Below are 21,013 nucleotides of genomic sequence, written 5' to 3' on the forward strand. Positions count from 1 at the left end.
AACTATTCAGATACAGATCCAGATCCACACTGCGAATGGTACTGGAAACTGACCTTCGGTCGGAGCAAGAGCAAAGAACTGAATTAACGTAAATTGAGTGCGGTCATCCAGATTTAGTATGTAGAAAGCGCAAATTCGTGGCGGAAATCTTAATTGAATCGTGTAAATTAGAACTAAATATTTTAGTTAGAACAATAGTCGTCCGCCTCGTACTATGTTCACTTGATGTACACGAACATAACTATATTAAATTAGTGGATCTTGAATCTAGTTCAAGGCAGTTAACAGAGAAGCATGATATTTAATCAATGGTCTAAGAAATAACTAGCACTTAAATTGAATAACATGCAGATGCAATAGCCGTTAACAAAAGTAAACACTCCAATAAAAACAATGGAAATTGCAATAAAAGTTAATCATCTTGTTTACTGATGGGACTCCGCTTAATTGTGTCATAAGACTACTAGAATGTAGATTTGATTCTAGACTGAATTGTAAATGGGAATGCAGTCGTCGTTAAGGGGCTTGTCACATGAATGCACAAATATTCACAAGCTTGCAAATGCGACGCTATTCTATTTAATTTGTAGTATAGTAGTAGATAAGCACAATCAAAGCAGACTTTGTCTTATAAATAAAGAGAGTGAGTTTTTGTGATAATTTAATGAATAAGCAACTACTTAGACAAAATATTTTACGTTCTTTAATAGGGGAAGTTCCAACAAGATCTTGCATTCATTATAAGATCCATTATGAATGATGTTTCTAAATACATAATAATACTCCGTATGAAGTCTTTTGTTTCAATAAAGTTAACATAACGTATACATAACATGCAACGCCTAAAAGTATGCTCCAAAATGCAGAACAGAAAAAGCTTTGATTTAAAAGAATGCGGCAAGATTTACGGTATTCCATAAGATGTATATGTGACTTTTATAAAAACGAAAAATAATCGAATTCAAAAAATGTTTTTCACGTACATATGTCGATTTAATACCATCGAAGATTTAAAATTTTTATAAAATTGAATAATTAATATTTAATATATAAGTAATATTTATTCGTGACATTTGCACTTAAGTTACTTTACTTTTTATCTATTGAAATAAGTAAAATTGCTTTTTATTCTACTTAATAAATCTATATAATCTCTTAACAAGTTATCTTTCCAAAAATAAAAGATTTGTAATTAATCTAAAAAGGCTTCATGGCTTGGTCACTGCCTCACTAGATCCATAAAGGTATTTGTTTTAAGCTCAGACTGTTTATTATTCTAGTAGTGTCTGACATTGCGCGCCCATTTGATGACGTTATCATCAACTTATTCAAGGTTATCCTATGGTGTCACTGGGTACGCTTTCGGAGCTTATGACTAATTATAATAAAACCGGCATATGACGGAATGAGATTCAAAAAGTAAACTGTAAAGACGCGATTATGGAATAGAAAGCGTAACAAAAAAGAGCTTTTAGGTAGCATTTGTTTATGGCGCCAGAGGAAGCTTGTTATACCCTCTCAAATGAGATGCTCACGACATTTATGAATAACAACATCTTAAAGCCAAGACACAAGTGCAAACATTTGTGTTAATTGATTTTGACTTAATATTGAAAATTGATTTAATATAAATCTTGGACTAAAAAAACGTATTTTACTTTAACTTCAAGTGTACAATGTCTGCTTTTTGTCACAAATTAACTGATCAAAGCTCAATTAATATAATCTTTTAATTTAAATTCGGTATGATTAAATTATTCAAATTTGGCAATCCCAGTTTTAAAATGCATGTATAGTTTGCAGTTACGAGGAAAAAACTAAATGTCAGCTTTAACAGTTAACTAGTTTTCTTTATTATGCATACAATATGTAGATAGGTACAGTCTAACATGCTTCCAATAGACAACGATCCGCCCCCTCTTTCTTGCCCGATCCAAGACTCAGTCGTATTTTTAGCATCAAACTCTGCAAGTTTGTCGCATAAAGCTTTCACAACAGTGCTAGCAGCTTTTCTCTCTTTCTCTCTCTATCGCTTACGCTCTATCTTTTTTGCTGTGTTTTCGTTTCTGCTGCTAAGCAGGTGCTTACTTCGGCAGTTCAACTCAGCGACTCTTTCAGTTTGAATCAGAATCTCAGTCAGTAAACAACGTTTGAGTCCAAACAAAAACTTAGCAACAATGCCAATTGGTGAGTCTCGTCTGTGTATTGTTGGTGTTAGCGTTAAGTAGAAGTGTGCGTGTGTGCAAATTCTTTGAGTTTGTGCGAATAACGGAATGCAAGAATAATAGATTGCTTGACTTGACATCGTATATAGATGAATAGATATACATTTCTATATGGAATACAAAAAACATATGGTGTGATTTTGTTGTGGTTAGTGTGTTATGAGTCCATCGACGCCGGCTGCAATTTGCCGCATACTGTATTTTGTTGGCCTTGAGCCAAGAAATCTGTGTTTGGTCAACAACACTGGCAAACATTTTTGCACAAATTTCTCTTTAGACCTATTTATTATTTATTAGCAGTTTTACAAACTCAGGTGGAGTTGGTACAGTTGTGTCGGGTTACGTGTATCGTAAACAGATCACGGAGTTGAATTACACTTTATACAAACAGAATTTCGTACCTAGCACCGGCAAGGCAACGCCTTTAGAATCGAAAGTAGCTATAAAATACCGTTACCTTTTTCCCATTCGGTCATCCAAATTCAATTATCATGTCAGTCAAAACCGTTATTATTCACAATGATACATAGCTATTAGCTACTTATAGATTCGTAGGTATGTGTGATGAGCTTAGTCATCGTAAGAAATAGCCAACACTTTCTTATCTCCCCTTTGAACTTTGACAATAATCAATATGAGGCAAATGGTCGTACTTGACTGTAGGTTGACCTCGAAGTGCATCAAAAAAACAAAAAATAAATGATGTCATTCCCCACCACAAAAGCTGCTGTGAAATTTGAGCAAACGTTTTTCATTCGACAAACAGATACAAATCTACATATACATATAAATAAACAGCTTTCATTTTATAAGTATCTAACAGATATAATTCTCGTGAACACTCGCTAAATATTATCAACTATTTTGCAAGTCAAAAACTCGCACATAAACAGGTCTGTTGTATTGCGCAACTATGTGATATTTTCGAGCTCAGCTTAATTGAGAACTCGGTTCTCAATTCCAAACTTAACGCAGAACACAAACGATAGAGAATGCCATGGGAATGAGCTGCGGAATGAGCCGAAAATGACATCATGCGAATTGACATTAAATGCGTCATTGTACGAAAACAACAATACGCTTGTCCAATCAAACATCTGCTTTTCCATGTTTTCCCTCCCATTCATCTCACAAATAAACAACCAATTAAGAGACAGCTATATTTTCTAAGTAAATATATACGCTAGGTATTAGCATGAAGTTGTTGTTGATGAATAAATTCAAAGTTGATGATGAAATCTAGATGAAGATTTGTGTACATCTATAAGACAGTTGAACATTTTCAAGTTTAGAATTTTCTTCGTTGATATTTAAATATAACGAACAATATTCTTAGAATTTGGAATTCGTTCACTTTTCTTTCGTTCTTTTAGTTGTTCCTTGAACTTAACGTTGACTTTATCGACTTTCCCCTTCGCTTAGTCTGTTTTCAAACCAATATCTTTCGTTCAGTTCCTTTTTTACCCCTTCTATGCAATCGATTAATTTGGTTTTTATTTCATTGTAGTCGTTTATTTTTTTGATTCTTTCTTTTTTTTTTTCTTTTCTCAATAGTTTTTAGAACTCTCTATTCTCCATTCTCCATATTGTTATTTCTTTGATCATTTAGCGATATTTATCTTATTTCTCCTTATTTATAATTTCAGAAATCAATACACCCGACAGATTGGAATACCAATTCCAACCAGCTAGCGGAGGAGTCTTCACCTTCAAGGTGCGTGCACCCAAGGATGCCCATCTTGCACTCACTTCACAGCCCAGTCCTAGCGCACCAATCTTCGAGATTTTCCTCGGCGGATGGGAGAACAGCAAGTCGGTCATTCGCAAGGATGGTCAGAAACCCGATGTTGTTGAGGTGCCAACCCCTGGCATTCTGAATGCAGGCGAATTCCGCGGCTTCTGGGTGCGTTGGTATGACAATGTCATCACCGTTGGACACGAAGGCGATGCTGCTGCCTTCCTGAGCTACGATGCTGGTTTCTTGTTCCCAGTCAACTATGTGGGCATCTGCACTGGCTGGGGTGCTTCTGGCACCTGGCTTATTGATGGCGGTACGTTTGTTGGCAATTTTACTTAAATTGAACGGTATTTTATTTATCACAAATCTTACAGACTCTGCTCCATCTGCGCCAATCATGGGCTTTGCCCCACCCTCAGGAACAGGACCCGGTTGCTGGGTACCCGCTGCCAATGGCCAGGTGCCTCCGAATGCCCTGGAGGGTGGCTTCGATAGCAGCGAGCAGCTGTACATTGCACGCGCCCGTCACGAGGGCGATCTGATTCCCGGCAAGCTGCATCCCTCTCATGGCGTCACTTACGTTGCCTGGGGAGGCGGCGAACACGGCCACAGCGAGTACGAAGTCCTGTGCGCCGCTGGCGGTCATTGGGTGCCCGTCCAGGGAGGCAACATTCCACCTCAGGCCGTGCCTGCTGGCGAGACAAGTGAGGGCGAGCCCCTCTTCGTTGGTCGTGCCACCCACGACGGCACCGTGACTGTGGGCAAGGTGCAACCCTCGCACGGATGCTGCTACATCCCCTATGGAGGCGAGGAGCTGGCCTTCAAGGAGTTCGAGATCTATGTCTCGAACTAAGTTTAATAACGAGCGCATCGCTCTAAGTCACAGCCTCAATCCCAAGCCGCCCCCAAATCTATGAGTATTTAACTTAGTTAAACTCTGCATCTTAGATGCATTATCAAGAGACTCACGCACTGGATTCGAATTATAGAACACCCGCTATTCCCACGCCTCACTGGCGCCCACAAATACACAATATGTATTTATTTTTGTTTTACTTGTATCCAATTAACGATTATATATTGTCGATGAATCTCAATGGCCAATAGCAGCTCTAACTCTTTTTTTTTTATACATTTTGTAACTTGCAAAATTAAATCTAAAGTGTTTGTTAATAAAATTTAAATTTAAGCAAAACTGAAGTATGATTTTTTTTCGGTAGCTGGAATACCTTGATAACGATTAAGCACTTGAGTTGATTGGCTTAACTTTATGATTCAGAAAATCTGTAGACCGTAAACATAGAAATCAACAGATGTGTGGATCGATTATTCACTTTATCGGAAATGGCCCCTTGAATTTGTTATCAATTTCGTGCTGAGATTAAAATTGTAATATGATTTTCATTTTTGAGGGTTGAAACAGTCAAACAGTCAACCAGTTGCCAAGCAAATACTCTCTAAAAATGGATTTACATCTGTTCTAGAGTCTAAAATAATATTTAATGTAAATCTGCTTGACAACTTAAATATGTATTATAAATAAAATGCCTTAAATTTCAATCTGATATAAAAATTTAAATATCATTTTCATATTTTCGGCAAACAGTAATTTACAAGTGGTGGCCATGAAGGCAGGATTAAAATTTAAATAAGATTTTCGTTTCCTTGGGTGGTTTAAACAGTCATATTTTTCAAGTGGTTACCAAGAGACAATGATTTACAGTGGTTCTTGAGACTACACAAATATTTTGTTTTAATTTGATTGACAATTGGAATTGGAATAATAAATAAAATGCCGATTGCCATACACATGCACATTCTTTTAATGTGATTAGACGATAAGCAGTTTGGTATAACTTTATACTATACTCTATAGATAAGTGCAACATGCAAATTGTAGATGCATTTATTAATTTGAACTATATAAAAAATGAAGTACAACCCATTTAAAAGATTTCGAAGGCAACAATGTTTACAACGTCTATTAATATCGTATACGTGATGTGCAAGGAACAGGCGTAACTCTTCTTCCTTTTATTATTCTAACATCTGAGAAAAATTAATATTAATGTTAAATCATTTTACAGCATTAAAATTAAACCATCGAAACAATATTTAAACATTGAAGATACTTGATATACTGTTGTATTTATGTCTCTCAGAAGCTGCTTTAAAACACGGTCAAAAGCTCTTTGCTATGTTCCAAAATACTCCAAAACAAGCTGTTTGCTTTGGGAAGCATTTTTCCGAGGACCCCACAAAACCAATTTGAAAATGGATAGAGCAGAGTATAACAGGACGGTTTTGTTGAATGAGTCGTACTTATGTTGAAGATAGTAAAATTGTAATTGTTTTCATATAAATTACCTCTTGAAGAGCTAGTATAAACATGTCACTTCAGTGCAGAGATAAGGAAAATTAAGTATAAAAGGGCCAGCAGCAACTGTTTCAGACAACAAATCGAATTGTTAACTCGTTAAAATGGGCAAACTTTTAGTACTGTTGGCCATTCTCAGTCTTGGCCAAATAATTACCGCCGAACGTAAGTGTAGCAAATAGAGTTAATGGGAAATAATTTCAATTATCATCACCATGTTACCAGGCATTGTCAATTGTTACTGGGGAACTTGGGCAAACTACCGAAGTGGCAATGGAAAATTTGATGTGTCCAACATCGATGCCAATCTCTGCACCCATCTGAGCTACTCATTCTTTGGCATCAATGATAGTGGAAACATTCAATCGCTGGACACCTGGCTGGACTATGACTTGGGCTTCATCAGCCAAGCCATTGGCCTGAAGCGTCAGAATTCCAACCTGAAGGTGCTCGCTGTGGTTGGTGGCTGGAACGAGGGTTCCACCAAATACTCATCCATGGCCGGTGACTGGAGCAAGCGTCAGAACTTCATCAACTCTGCCCTGACCCTGCTGCGCAACAATGGCTTCGATGGTTTGGATCTGGATTGGGAATACCCCAATCAGCGCGGTGGCAACTGGAATGATCGCTCCAACTTTGTTACTTTGTTGCGCGAGTTGAAGGAGGCGTAAGTTCTGTGTTTTCCACTATTTAAGAATATGGCATGATATACTTGTGTTTTCTATAGCTTTGCTCCCTACGGTTACGAACTGGGAATTGCTGTTGGAGCTGGAGAGTCGCTTGCCAGCACCTCATATGAGATTGCCAACATTGCCCAGCAGGTGAATTTCATCAACGTTATGACCTACGACTTTGCCATGGCTTCTGATGGCAAGACTGGCTTCAATGCACCACAATGGGCCATCGAGAACGCCATTAACTATTGGCTCAGCCAGGGTAAGTGAGGCTTTCGATCCCTTGATCCCTTGGCTTATTTGTCTTCTATTCTTACAGGTGCTCCCGCTAACAAGCTTGTGCTTGGCGTTGGCAGTTATGGTCGCTCTTTCCAATTGTCCGATCCCTCTCAGAACTGGCCAGGAGCACCATGCCGCGGCGTTGGTAGTGCTGGAGCTTATACTGGCGATGGAGGCTACTTGGGATACAACGAGATCTGTCAGAACAACTGGCACACAGTCTTTGACAACGATAATGCTGCTCCCTATGCCTACTCTGGTGATCAATGGGTCAGCTTCGACAATGTGCTCAGTGTGCAGTGGAAGATGGACTTCGCTCTGAGGAAGAACCTTGCTGGCGCCATGGTTTGGTCCCTGGAGACCGATGATTATCGCGGTCTCTGCGGCCAGGCTTACCCACTCCTCAGGACCATCAACGAAAAGTTGCGTTGGTAATATTCAATAAAAATAAGTAAATAAAGAATTATAAAATTGCATAAATTTTGTTTTTATTTATGAGATGTGACTGGCAATCTGTAATCTATTTGTTTATTGCAATAACTGAAGGGTCTATTTTCAATATCTCAAGTTTGATTATTTCTGAAGAGCTTCTCGAGAAGCAACTGAATGAGCTATTAAAAGGTCTGTTGCTATATTGACTTCGAAGACTATTTGTCTACCATAACTCAGACATTCCTCATATACCTCAATATAGTATACATAGATGAGTAACATCAGAGATGAAGCTTATCAGTCAATAACCTTACTCTTGTATTTACTTCAATAAAATATCAGTTTGTGGTAGAGGAAAAAGATTAATCAGACAAGCTGTGTCATTTTCTGTCAGCTGTATTTCTTTTGTGTACACTCGGTTGGAGCATGCCGATTTATCATTATCAATATACTACTTCTATACTACGACAAATTACATATATTATATTATCTACTCATCAACTGAATCATATACAATTTGTACTTATTGGAATTAAAGATGTCGGAATCATCTGCTTGCTTTCATAATTTATATCCGACTAGTGGCTCCATCATAATTGTAAATTACAAGTTAACTCAATTTTATATAATATGAAAATTCTTCATTAGTAATAATTTGTAATAACATTTACGTACATCTAGGTTTGTAATATTAAAATTATGTTATCGACGCAAGTCGAAAAAGTCGCGTTTGCTTTAAATTTTCCGAATGAACCTATAACATGCGAAATTTTGTAAAGAATGCTCAGATTTGTTTTAAATTACGTTATGGTTTGCATTATTATTCAAAGAATTTATATTTATTTGTTTGAAAAATGTTTATGTGAGTAATTCTCTGGCGAAACATGTGATAACAAGTAAAAAAGCTACAGTCTAGTGTGCTCTGTGACTGTAAAATACCCGCTACCCATTTAAAAAAAAAGGAAACCAGTGCGGTATTACTTTTAAAATAGACCAGATGTGTGCTACAAAAATACTAAAATATACTGTATGTCATATTTGTTATATTAATTAATTCAAAATATACCCGCTGCACATTATAAAGAAAAACAAAACAGTGCGGTATTATTCTAAGAATATCCCAAATATATATACTACAAAAATACGAAAATATACCGAAGGCTATATATGGAATAATAATTTAGACCTTCATTGAAAATATACCATAGACTGCAATACATTCCAGATTGTCAGCAAAAGCAACCAAGACCCGAATGCAGTAGGTAAGTATTTCTTAAATAAATTTTACAATTTTTATCTGATCGCAACGAAATTTTCAGGAATCATAATTACTTTTCTTTCAATAGTTAATTAAATGTTATCGAGAAAATTTCATATTATATATTTCACAACATCTAAGCATAATTGTAGAATTTTAAATAATTTTTGGAAATGGCCGTGAGAGCCGTTAATGTCAAGTATTATTATTTTAATGTTCCAATCTTTCTTCTTTTGTTTAAGTAATAGTGGTTACTTATCAGCTTATTGTTAATGTTAATGGGTAACATAAAAATGAACAACACTTAGTCATTAGGTGTATTATTTTATTCTTGATTCTACCTGAGTTAAGTTTTTGAATTTATAAATAAATTATTGAAATTGGGGATCCTGGGGCAATTGAAACATAATTAATTTTTAATTTTCTCCTTGTTTATACATGCTTTAGAACTTGAATAAAACTTAGGTGTTTGTTAAAAAATTTTAAGCTTAAGCAGAAATGAGTAATTTATTTTCTTTCGGATCTTGAATTCCAGATAACGGGCAAGCACTCGACTTGATTGGCTTAACTTTATGACTCTGAGACTCTCTATACCGTAAAAATGGAAATCAAGATGTGTATAACGATTATTTGCTTTATCGGAAATAGCACCTTCAATGCGTTATCAATTTCATGATGAAATTCAAATTGTAATATTATATGATTTTCTTATTTTTTTGAAGGCCCAAACTGTTAAATTATCGGTAGCCAAAAAATACTATCTAAGAAGGATTTAATACATTGCTCATTTAAAAATAAAATTTGTATAAATTTCATTGATAATTCTAAATTTTACTATAAAACTTGCTTTCAATGTGTTATCAATTTCGTTCTGAGATAAAAATTTAAATATGATGTTCGTTTATGGAGGGTTTAAGAAGTCACATTACGAGTGGTTTCCAAGAATTTGGGATTTATAGTTGCTCTTAAGTCCAAAGAACTATTTTGTTTAACTTTGATTGACATTTTAAATGAGTATTATAAACAGCAAATGCTGATACCATAAACAAGCACATTCTATTAAAATGATGAATAAGCTATTATTTGTAAAACTATAAAAAATATACCAATTTATTAGTTTTGTTTTGTTACTGAAATAGTTCTGAAAATCATGTTAAAGGTTTTCATAACGATGTTAATGATAATGGCTACTGGACGTAGACTTATTACACATGATGTAAAAAGGACTACCTCTTAGGGAATATTTAATTTATTTCTATATCAAATAGGCAATTAAAAAGCGATCAGAATTAAACAAATTTTTAATCATTTTCCATTATACCAAGTTAATATACTGAAAAATACTTAAAATACCGAATATTATATGTTGTATATCGATATACTATTACATTCAAAATATGCCATAGAGAACAAAATATACCAGATACCAAAGCAACTAACTATATACAATTATTTCTTAAATTACTTCTACAATTGATTATTAATAATAAAGAAAAATGGTAATTCTCTTCAATATCGGAGGCCGCAGAGGGCGTGGAAAAAATCGTAAAGAAATTTGATCAGCGAGCAACCATTACAAGTGATGTGAAACAATTATAAAAAAAAATATAGGTAAATCTCTTACAGCCTTTTATAGTGTTTTATATGGACAGACTGACAGACAGACAGATGAACATGGCTATATAATTTTGGCTGCTAAAACTGATCAACCTTGTGGGCCTGTTACATATATTGGTTGGAGACCTTCTACCCTATGCGTAAAAAAGCCGTGTCTTTTAACTGCAGTTGATATACACCAATGCTGCAAAATAAGTGTCAAAAGGTGTTTACTATGTTCAAAAATACTAAAACTGCTATGAGAGGCATTAAATTTAGAACCCAACAGAAAACCAATTTGAAAATGAATAGAACAGGGTATAAGAAGACAGTATGTTACTGTTGAATGAGTCGTACTTATGCTTAAGATAGTAAAATTATAATTGTTTTCATATAAATTACCTTTTGAAGAGGTAGTATAAACATGTCACTTCAGTGCAGAGATAAGGAAAATTAAGTATAAAAGGGCCAGCAGCAACTGTTTCAGAAAACAAATCGAATTGTTAACTCGTTAAAATGGGCAAACTTTTAGTACTGTTGGCCATTCTCAGTCTTGGCCAAATAATTACCGCCGAACGTAAGTATAGCAAATAGAGTTAATGGGAAATAATTTCAATTATCATCACCATGTTACCAGGCATTGTCAATTGTTACTGGGGAACTTGGGCAAACTACCGAAGTGGCAATGGAAAATTTGATGTGTCCAACATCGATGCCAATCTCTGCACCCATCTGAGCTACTCGTTCTTCGGCATCAATGATAGTGGAAACATTCAATCGCTGGACACCTGGCTGGACTATGACTTGGGTTTCATCAGCCAAGCCATTGGCCTGAAGCGTCAGAACTCCAACCTGAAGGTGCTCGCTGTGGTTGGTGGCTGGAACGAGGGTTCCACCAAATACTCATCCATGGCCGGTGACTGGAGCAAGCGTCAGAACTTTATCAACTCTGCCCTGACCCTGCTGCGCAACAATGGCTTCGATGGTTTGGATCTGGATTGGGAATACCCCAACCAACGCGGTGGTAACTGGAATGATCGCTCCAACTTTGTCACTTTGTTGCGCGAGTTGAAGGAGGCGTAAGTTCTGTGTTTTACACTATTTAAGAATATGACATGGTATACTTGTGTTTTCTATAGCTTTGCTCCCTACGGTTACGAACTGGGAATTGCTGTTGGAGCTGGAGAGTCGCTTGCCAGCACCTCATATGAGATTGCCAACATTGCCCAGCAGGTGGACTTCATCAACGTTATGACCTACGACTTTGCCATGGCTTCTGATGGCAAGACTGGCTTCAATGCCCCACAATGGGCCATCGAGAACGCCATCAACTATTGGCTCAGCCAGGGTAAGTGAGGCTTTCGATCCCTTGATCCCTTGGCTTATTTGTCTTCTATTCTTACAGGTGCTCCCGCTAACAAGCTTGTGCTTGGCGTTGGCAGTTATGGTCGCTCTTTCCAACTGTCCGATCCCTCTCAGAACTGGCCAGGAGCACCATGCCGCGGCGTTGGTAGTGCTGGAGCCTACACTGGCGATGGAGGCTACTTGGGATACAACGAGATCTGCCAGAACAACTGGCACACAATCTTTGACAACGATAATGCTGCTCCTTATGCCTACTCTGGTGATCAATGGGTCAGCTTCGACAATGTGCTCAGTGTGCAGTGGAAGATGGACTTCGCTCTGAGGAAGAACCTTGCTGGCGCCATGGTTTGGTCCCTGGAGACCGATGATTATCGCGGTCTCTGCGGCCAGGCTTACCCACTCCTCAGGACCATCAACGAGAAATTGCGTTGGTAAAATAAGTAAATAAAGAATTATAAAATTGCAAAAATTCTGTTTATATTTATGAGATGTGACTGGCAATCTGTAATCTATTTGTTTATTGCAATAACTGAAGGGTCTATTTTCAATATCTCAAGTTTGATTATTTCTGAAGAGCTTCTTAAGAGGCAACTGAATGAGCTATTAAAAGGTCTGTTGCCATATTGATTTAGAAGACTATTTGTCTAGCATAACTCAGACATTCCTCATATACCTCAATATAGTATACATGGATAAGTAACATCAGAGATGAAGCTTATCAGTCAATAACCTTGCTCTTTTTATTTACTCCAAAGCAATATCTGTTCATGGTATAAATAATGATTAATCAGAGAAACAATGCCATTTTGAAAGCTGTGTTTTGTTTCTAAGAACAATTTCTTAAAGAACGTGATATAGTATTACTGTTAAGTACACTTGGCTGATTTTAATGTAAAATTGGTAAAATTGAAAAATACATCTACGACTAGGATTGGTGGAACCTATTCTGAACAATCTACTGTTTAAAAGCCTTTCTTTGTAGCTGTAGTATTTGAAAATACTTTTAAAGCCTAAACCTATAGAATCTAATTATAATATAATGGTTTATTAAAGAAGCTCATTAAATCAATTATTGGTTGTTTTTATTATAACTTCAGGAATGTATCGTTTTGCATTGTGTAAATGAGTTATTGGAATTTGATATTCTGTCCCTTATTCAAACCTAATAATTTAACAAATTACTTTGTTCTTCAAAAATGTTCGCAATTTTGGCAAAGGTCTTAAACATTCCTTTCCGGCTTATCTGCTAAAACCTTATCTGCCAGTATTGTATGTCTATATGATCATGAAATGTAAGTAAGTAATTTCTGGCTATTTTCTTCCTTGCATTCGTATAGATTTATTAATGCACTAGCGCTCCAATTGATAACAAATTTGTAAAACTTCTATAATATATAATTCAACAATTTGATTTGATCCTATCGAGGGTGCTCTATCTACTCCATTGGCTTTGACCAACTCCTACCCTCCCGAAGCGGACCCGATTGCTGGGTAGCTGCGATCGATGACAAATTTGCGACTCGATAACAAACAGTGAGCATTTTTACTACGCACTTTGTACATTGCACGCGTCGGTCATGTGGTAGATTCTTATTCTTTTTTTATACATTTTGTAATTTGCAAAAACTTAAGAGTTGGGTCATAAAATTTAAATTTAAGCAAATCTGAATAATATATTTCCTTTGACGATAACGGAATACACTTGAGTTAGTTCGCGTGACTCAAAAACTTTGTTACGCTGGCCGAATCATTGAAAACTTCTGAAAAGTAGTGCATTTCACCAAATCAATCCTTAATTATCATTTTTATTGCAATCTTCGGATCTACAGATTTACAAATTTTGTATTTATAATTATTTTAAATTATAATTGTGGATATCATGCAATGCTTCTGGAGAACAAATTGCTTTAAAACTGATTCCCTAATTCCCTGACTTGACTTTGTAGCATCATTGAATATTTCTAAAAAGTAGAAGAACCTAGAAATTAGTCAACAAAATAAAAAAAAGGAAGAAGATATAACAAAATCCCCAAGACGATCGAATTGACCTTTTTACAGGAACATTTTCGTTACAGAACAAAGAACGAAAATAAGTAGAGTAAATTATTAAATTAATAAATTAAACTTCTACAAAATTATACTTTCATAATGGCGTATAATTTATTAAATCCCCCAATTTCAGTTAATTCTTTTACTTCCCACCTACCTGAAGTTGTTTACTTTTGCAGTCCTAAACAGCTGTTTGAATAAGGCGACTTTAGTGTAAACACATGCATCATTTAAGCAGATGCAATTAGTCAAATTAGGACATAAAACTAAATCTTCTAAACTTGATGCATGTTAAGTGTCTATTGTTTTATTGAACTCAATTAAATTACTAACATGGACGTTTTTACGCAGCTTTATTATATTCAATCGTATTCAATAAAAGTTTAATAATTTTAAATTACATAAACATGTGTTTAAATAATGCGACTTTCGTATAAACACTTGCATCTTTCAAGCAGATGAGCTTGTTTACTTTTTCTGTTCGAATGATTCGAGTTTGGTATACCACTTGCATAACAGAGTGGACACTTTCAATCAGTTGCGTTAGGTGTACCCAGGGTATAAACAAGGAATGAAATCAAAAGATGCATAGTTAGATTATTCACATTATCAGAAATGTCCCCTTCAATGTGTTATCAATTTCGCGCTGAAATTAAAATTATAATATTATTCACAATTTTTGATGGGTTCAAACCTATTCTAGATTGATTTACAATCGCTCTTGAGTTTATAAAATATTTTGCATAAATTTTACCCATGCATATTTCTTATGATCATACGATAAGTTGTTTGCAATAGTTATGTAAACATTCTGATATCAGTATAATGAGGTTATATGGGGTTGCATTTACAATTTTATCTAAGAAAATTGACTTTGACCAGCAACTCTGATGTTCTAATGGATTGGAATTACAATTTCACTGCTTGATTTGAATAATTTAACTATTATTTTCATAACACTCAATATACAAATAACTTAGTTTGCTAAATGTATTTATTATTGAATTTTATTGTTTTTGAACTCATTTAAATAATGATAATGTGACTTTACATACTATATCATAACATATGATGTACAAAAGACTGCAGCTGGCGTAATTCTTCATTTATGTATTATTGTCTTAGCCCGATTAGGGTTAATAACGAGTAAGTCGAGTGTTTAATAAAAGCAAAAATACTAACAAGTAAGAAAGTTACAGTCGAGTGTGCTCGACTGTGAGATACCCGTAACCCATTTTTAATAAAGCAATATATTGCGGTATTATTTTCAAAATATACCGAAAATACTATAAAATACTAAAAATATACCAAATGGTATGTTTGGTATATCGATATAGTACACCATTCAAAATATACCATGGCGCAATGTACCAGATTGTCGGCCAAAGCAACTAAGACCCCTAGTAAGTAGGCGTTTTTGCCCATACAAAAATGTTTCTTTAATAACTTAGATCCAAACCAACCAACCAATTTTCAAGAATCACAAATACTATAGTTATTATTGTCGATTTTTGTCGATTTGTCGTGCAAACATACCAGATGCTGTCGAAAAATTATAGCTCTATCTCTTAAAGTCTCTCAGATCTAAGTGTTCAGACGGACAGACAGGCGGACGGACATAGCTAGATCGTCTTGGTTGTTGATGCTGATCAAGAACATATACACTTTATAGGGTCGGAGATGCCTCCTTATTCCTGTCACATACATTTCCTATCGGCACCAAGTTAAAATACCCTTCTACCCTATGGGTAGCGGGTATAAAAAGGTAATATCGTTTTGTGTCGCTTAAAAGCTGCCTGAAATCAATGCTGCAATCCGAAATAGTGGCAAAAGCTTATTGCTATGTTCCAAATACAATACTTCAACTTAAACTGATTGCTAAGTGCCAAAATACTCCAAGTTAAGCTGTTTGCTATGAGCCAAAATACTTAAAGACAAGTTAATTGATAAGTGAAGCATTCATTCAAAGACCCAACACAACATTTGAAAAGAAAGTCAGTGCAGCGCATAAGATGACGTTATTGTTGAATGAGTCGTACTTATGCTAATCTATCTTAAGATAGCGAAATTCTAATTGTTTTCGTATAAATTACCTTTTGAAGAGCTAGTATAAACATGTCACTTCAGTGAAGAGATAAGGAAAATTAAGTATAAAAGGGCCAGCAGCAACTGTTTTAGACGACAAATCGAAATTGTTAACTCGTTAAAATGGGCAAACTTTTAGTACTGTTGGCCATTCTCAGTCTTGGCCAAATAATTACTGCCGAACGTAAGTGTAGCTAATAGAATAGTTAATGGGAAATAATTTCAATTATCATCACCATGTTACCAGGCATTGTCAATTGTTACTGGGGAACTTGGGCAAACTACCGAAGTGGCAATGGAAAATTTGATGTGTCCAATATCGATGCCAATCTCTGCACCCATCTGAGCTACTCGTTCTTTGGCATCAACGATAGTGGAAACATTCAATCACTCGACACCTGGCTGGACTATGACTTGGGCTTCATCAGCCAAGCCATTGGCCTGAAGCGTCAGAACTCCAACCTGAAGGTGCTCGCTGTGGTTGGTGGCTGGAACGAGGGTTCCACCAAATACTCATCCATGGCCGGTGACTGGAGCAAGCGTCAGAACTTCATCAACTCTGCCCTGACCCTACTGCGCAACAATGGCTTCGATGGTTTGGATCTGGATTGGGAATACCCCAATCAGCGCGGTGGCAACTGGAATGATCGCTCCAACTTTGTCACTTTGCTGCGCGAGTTGAAGGAGGCGTAAGTTCTGTCTTTTACACTATTTAAGAATATGCCATGATATACTTGTGTTTTCTTTTCATTACAGCTTTGCTCCCTACGGCTACGAATTGGGAATTGCTGTTGGAGCTGGAGAGTCGCTTGCCAGCACCTCATATGAGATTGCCAACATTGCCCAGCAGGTGGACTTCATCAACGTTATGACCTACGACTTTGCCATGGCTTCTGATGGCAAGACTGGCTTCAATGCCCCACAATGGGCCATCGAGAACGCCATCAACTATTGGCTCAGCCAGGGTAAGTGAGGCTTTCGATCCCTTGATCCCTTGGCTTATTTGTCTTCTATTCTTACAGGTGCTCCCGCTAACAAGCTTGTGCTTGGCGTTGGCAGTTATGGTCGCTCTTTCCAACTGTCCGATCCCTCTCAGAACTGGCCAGGAGCACCATGCCGCGGCACTGGCAATGCTGGCTCCTATACCGGCGAGGGAGGCTACTTGGGATACAACGAGATCTGCCAGAACAACTGGCACACAATCTTTGACAACGATAATGCTGCTCCCTATGCCTACTCTGGTGATCAATGGGTCAGCTTCGACAATAGGCTAAGTGTGCAGTGGAAGATGGACTTCGCTCTGAGGAAGAACCTTGCTGGTGCCATGGTTTGGTCCCTGGAGACCGATGATTATCGCGGACTCTGCGGCGAGGCTTACCCACTTCTCAGGACCATCAATGAAAAGTTGCGCTGGTAATTTTCTGTGAAATAAACAATAAAGAATTATAAAATTGCAGATACTCTGTTTAAATCTACGTCTATTTAAGATTGGCAACCGTAATCTATTTGTTTGTTGCTTCTTGAGGGGTCTATTGCAAAATCGTGTGCTTCTTTATTTCTGAGGGGCTTCTATTGACATCGAAAACCATTTGCCTAGCACAAGCCGGTCATAAAGTAAATACTCACATATGAGTAACAACCCATATGCCTGTAGTCGACACTAATCAGTCAATCAACTTGCTCTTGTGTGCATTTAAAAGCAACAAGTCCATACTTATGTAGGAATACAGATTAATAAAAGAAGCAATTCCATCTTGCTAAATCTACATTTCATTTCTGAGTATTATTTCTTAGTCGTAGACTCATAGCTATAGATAGACCTGGTTTATTTATTCGTATTACCTAGCTTGTTCACCTCATCATATAATAATCACAAAACATAGTGTTGAATCATCACTTTCAATATATTGTCTCAAATAGTATTCAGGGAGGATATTCTTTTTTGATCGTTCCACATTTTAAGGAACATTGTATTGTACCATTGTTGCTGTAGTAGTAAACACTATTTTCAATTTTCATTTCAAATATTGCTTTCAAGGTTCGATTACATATTATCTTTCAAATTGTTGATCAGTCAAAAAAGTTTCTCTACAAGATGGTTGAATTTATAATGGATAATAAAAATTTGAATGTTGTTAAGTTCTTCTTAACAACACGAACGTGTATCTCACTGTCGAATACACTCGACTGTAGCACGCTATCTTATGTTGATTTCTCATTATCAATGTATGCGAGTGCACTGCTATAAAAATGCAGATAGTGTACAACTCATCAACTGAATCATATACTATTTGTTCTTACTGGAAATAAAGGAAATTATTAATCAGAAATTGATTAGTACACACTTCAAACCATATAAATCAAGCGGAATTACAAAAAATGCTATTTATAATCGATTCAATGAGGGGGTCGATAATCACCCCCATCATAATAATAATACTTATTGAGATTACGCCGAAACTTGCACATATGTGAAATTGAATGAATTACAGCTAAGAAATGAATAAAACAATATAGCCGGAGGAGCAGCGTCAAGTTGTACTTGAGAAATAAGTTAAGATTTATTTATGCTCACTATTGAAAGGTCCAAAAAGCGTGCACCTCTTTGAGCTACTCCACCATAATCTAGATTATCCAAGAGATGCTATATATTACGTTATTGTTTTGCCTAATGCCTGCATTATCTGGACACAAGCGATAAGCAAGTACGAGTACAGGCATGACTCTATAGACCATGCGAGCTCAATCGCAATTTTCCCGTATAACCAACCTATAAAAGCGACTGCAAAATAAGAGTCGAGAGTTAGAACAAGAACATGAAGTTATTGGCGTGCTTGCTTTTCACGCTGGTCTCCATCGCCACCAGCGACAGTAAGTATTGATAATTAATTCGACATGGTTTTCGAAGTGAGTCCGACAATTCGTGTGTTACAGAAATCCTCAACTGTTACTGGGGCACATGGGCCAACTATCGCCCTGGAGATGGTAAATTTGAACCATCAAATATTGACCCCACTCTGTGCACACACATCAGTTACACCTTCTTTGGCATTGCGGATTCGGGAGAGTTCAAGTCCTTGGACACTTGGCTTGACCTGGACGATGGACTGGGTAAGTCTTAAAATTGTTTTAATCAAGAAGCTCATTCAAAGTGAATGCCTTTCTCGTTTTGTTAGCTTTCATTAGCAAGACCATTGCGCTGAAACAAGTGAATCCTAAGCTCAAGATTCTGGCTGTTGTTGGTGGCTGGAATGAGGGATCTGAGAAATACTCTGCCATGGCTGCCGATGCAGGCAAACGTGCAACTTTCATTTCCTCCACCTTAGCATTCATTCAACGCTATGGCTTCGATGGTCTTGATCTGGATTGGGAATATCCCGCCCAACGTGGTGGCGGAGCTCAAGACAAGCAGAACTTTGTGACACTGCTGCGAGAGATCAAGGAAGCGTAAGTCTCTGCATATTTAATGTTTAATGTCAGCTGTAATCGTATATTTTCTTTATGCTAAAGATTTGCTCCCCACAATTTGGAGTTGGGTATTGCCGTGGGTGCTTCTGAAGCGTCTGCCTCTCTTTCATATGACATCCCCGCCATTTCCCAACACTTGGACTTCATCAACGTGATGACCTACGATTTCCACATGTCATTCGAAGGTTTCTTGGGCCTCAACGCCCCTCTCCCTGAGGTAACAGCTGCCATCGACTACTGGATTCAACAAGGTCAGCGAATAATGTTGAATTCCTAAAGCTTTTTCTAAGTACTTTCTTTTATACATTGTGTAGGTGCTCCACCACAGAAACTGATCCTTGGCATTGGATTCTATGGTCACACTTATCAGTTGTCAGACAACTCCAACACCTCGCCAGGTGCTGCCAGCAAAGGAGATGGAGCCGCTGGTCCCTACACACGCCAGAATGGTTTCTTGGGCTACATGGAAATCTGTGTCAACAACTGGCAAACTGTATTTGATGATGCAACGAAATCTCCATATGCCTTCCAGGGCGATCAGTGGGTAGGCTACGACAACGTGCAGAGCATTGAGCTCAAGATGCAGTTGGTGAGCTCACGTAATCTGGGTGGCGCCATGACCTGGTCTATTGAGACCGACGATTTCCGTGGTATTTGCGGTGAAACTTATCCATTGCTGAAGGCAATGAATCGTGGTTTGGGTAGCAGTGGCGGCGGAGGTGGAGGTGTAACATCTGCGCCTACAGCTGCACCCACAGCTGCACCTACAGCTGCACCTACCTCTGCACCAACTACTTCGGCTCCTGGTGGCGGAGGTTCCAACGATAATTGCTCCACTGATGGCTATTTCCTGCATAGCAGCGACTGCACCAGGTACTATCAGTGTTCTAACGGAATTCGCTACGACTTCCAATGCGGCAATGGATTGTACTTCGATACGAAAATCTCGACTTGCAACTATCCCCAGGACGCCAACTGTCCATATTAGAAATGTGAAATAAATTATGTAAGCCTTGAGAGCATAAAAAGCATTTTAATGTTGGTTTATCATTTCAAACTTCTCGGTGTTTCCTATGAAAAATTCTATAGTGGAAGACTGTAGTGGGAAAATTACTAGTGGGTATTTTTCGTTAGTCAATGCTGCCGTATCTATTTGTCAGTTAAGTATTTTTCAGTCGCTTTAAAGTCGCTATTGAATAAAAGATGGCGCTAGTAAGTGGTAACACTTTTAAGAGTTACTAATCTTGTTAAATTCAATTCTCTCGATAGGTGGCGCTTCACACAAAGTTAGTCGCACTGTTATTTGCAGCAAAGGTTATTTACATATATTCCAAATTAGCAGTAGATTTGCGTTTATCCAAATGCACATTAATTAGCAATTACATTTAAATTAGCATGATCAACTATAATAATGGCAAAATATGTTGTTGTTGTTATATAAACTATGTTATACTCAAAAAGGTCTGC

General features: G+C 37.1%; 5 protein-coding genes across 5 annotated transcripts; all 5 read left to right on the top strand.

Annotated features, from left to right (window-relative positions):
* The first annotated feature begins 2,079 nt into the window (after positions 1-2,079).
* Positions 2,080-5,158, top strand: LOC117569364 (uncharacterized). Its single transcript, XM_034250495.2, has 3 exons — positions 2,080-2,187; positions 3,872-4,276; positions 4,338-5,158. Exons 1-3 carry the CDS (start codon positions 2,178-2,180, stop codon positions 4,814-4,816), a joined length of 894 nt encoding a protein of 297 aa, XP_034106386.1. The 5' UTR covers positions 2,080-2,177; the 3' UTR covers positions 4,817-5,158.
* Positions 5,159-5,929: 771 nt separating this feature from the next.
* Positions 5,930-7,728, top strand: LOC117569363 (acidic mammalian chitinase-like). Its single transcript, XM_034250494.2, has 4 exons — positions 5,930-6,505; positions 6,566-7,007; positions 7,068-7,276; positions 7,334-7,728. The coding sequence occupies exons 1-4, from the start codon at positions 6,445-6,447 to the stop codon at positions 7,726-7,728; spliced, it is 1,107 nt and encodes a 368-aa protein (XP_034106385.1). The 5' UTR covers positions 5,930-6,444.
* Positions 7,729-11,049: 3,321 nt separating this feature from the next.
* On the top strand, positions 11,050-12,394 carry LOC117569361 (acidic mammalian chitinase-like). The gene is made up of 4 exons (XM_034250493.2): positions 11,050-11,156; positions 11,217-11,658; positions 11,719-11,927; positions 11,985-12,394. The coding sequence occupies exons 1-4, from the start codon at positions 11,096-11,098 to the stop codon at positions 12,377-12,379; spliced, it is 1,107 nt and encodes a 368-aa protein (XP_034106384.1). The 5' UTR covers positions 11,050-11,095; the 3' UTR covers positions 12,380-12,394.
* Positions 12,395-16,171: 3,777 nt separating this feature from the next.
* Positions 16,172-17,531, top strand: LOC117568522 (acidic mammalian chitinase-like). The gene is made up of 4 exons (XM_034249224.2): positions 16,172-16,262; positions 16,326-16,767; positions 16,835-17,043; positions 17,101-17,531. The coding sequence occupies exons 1-4, from the start codon at positions 16,202-16,204 to the stop codon at positions 17,493-17,495; spliced, it is 1,107 nt and encodes a 368-aa protein (XP_034105115.1). The 5' UTR covers positions 16,172-16,201; the 3' UTR covers positions 17,496-17,531.
* Positions 17,532-18,845: 1,314 nt separating this feature from the next.
* On the top strand, positions 18,846-20,577 carry LOC117567640 (acidic mammalian chitinase). Its single transcript, XM_034247746.2, has 5 exons — positions 18,846-18,949; positions 19,013-19,189; positions 19,255-19,525; positions 19,589-19,797; positions 19,861-20,577. The coding sequence occupies exons 1-5, from the start codon at positions 18,895-18,897 to the stop codon at positions 20,532-20,534; spliced, it is 1,386 nt and encodes a 461-aa protein (XP_034103637.1). The 5' UTR covers positions 18,846-18,894; the 3' UTR covers positions 20,535-20,577.
* Positions 20,578-21,013: the final 436 nt, after the last annotated feature.

Source organism: Drosophila albomicans, chromosome 3, assembly GCF_009650485.2.
Source record: "Drosophila albomicans strain 15112-1751.03 chromosome 3, ASM965048v2, whole genome shotgun sequence".
In the NCBI taxonomy this organism is placed as follows: Eukaryota; Metazoa; Arthropoda; class Insecta; order Diptera; family Drosophilidae; genus Drosophila; species Drosophila albomicans.

What these genes read in the sequence shown, in the direction of transcription:
- LOC117569364 (XM_034250495.2), top strand. An exon ending in CACCTGGCTTATTGATGGCG is followed by an intron (nt 4,277 to 4,337) that starts GTACGTTTGTTG and finishes CAAATCTTACAG; the next exon opens with ACTCTGCTCCATCTGCGCCA.
- LOC117569363 (XM_034250494.2), top strand. Translation starts at nt 6,445, where the DNA reads ATGGGCAAACTTTTAGTACTGTTGGCCATTCTCAGTCTTGGCCAAATA. An exon ending in TTGCGCGAGTTGAAGGAGGC is followed by an intron (nt 7,008 to 7,067) that starts GTAAGTTCTGTG and finishes TGTTTTCTATAG; the next exon opens with CTTTGCTCCCTACGGTTACG. An exon ending in TAACTATTGGCTCAGCCAGG is followed by an intron (nt 7,277 to 7,333) that starts GTAAGTGAGGCT and finishes CTATTCTTACAG; the next exon opens with GTGCTCCCGCTAACAAGCTT.
- LOC117569361 (XM_034250493.2), top strand. Translation starts at nt 11,096, where the DNA reads ATGGGCAAACTTTTAGTACTGTTGGCCATTCTCAGTCTTGGCCAAATA. An exon ending in CCAAATAATTACCGCCGAAC is followed by an intron (nt 11,157 to 11,216) that starts GTAAGTATAGCA and finishes CCATGTTACCAG; the next exon opens with GCATTGTCAATTGTTACTGG. An exon ending in CAACTATTGGCTCAGCCAGG is followed by an intron (nt 11,928 to 11,984) that starts GTAAGTGAGGCT and finishes CTATTCTTACAG; the next exon opens with GTGCTCCCGCTAACAAGCTT.
- LOC117568522 (XM_034249224.2), top strand. Translation starts at nt 16,202, where the DNA reads ATGGGCAAACTTTTAGTACTGTTGGCCATTCTCAGTCTTGGCCAAATA. An exon ending in CCAAATAATTACTGCCGAAC is followed by an intron (nt 16,263 to 16,325) that starts GTAAGTGTAGCT and finishes CCATGTTACCAG; the next exon opens with GCATTGTCAATTGTTACTGG. An exon ending in CAACTATTGGCTCAGCCAGG is followed by an intron (nt 17,044 to 17,100) that starts GTAAGTGAGGCT and finishes CTATTCTTACAG; the next exon opens with GTGCTCCCGCTAACAAGCTT.
- LOC117567640 (XM_034247746.2), top strand. Translation starts at nt 18,895, where the DNA reads ATGAAGTTATTGGCGTGCTTGCTTTTCACGCTGGTCTCCATCGCCACC. An exon ending in CTCCATCGCCACCAGCGACA is followed by an intron (nt 18,950 to 19,012) that starts GTAAGTATTGAT and finishes CGTGTGTTACAG; the next exon opens with AAATCCTCAACTGTTACTGG. An exon ending in TGACCTGGACGATGGACTGG is followed by an intron (nt 19,190 to 19,254) that starts GTAAGTCTTAAA and finishes TCGTTTTGTTAG; the next exon opens with CTTTCATTAGCAAGACCATT.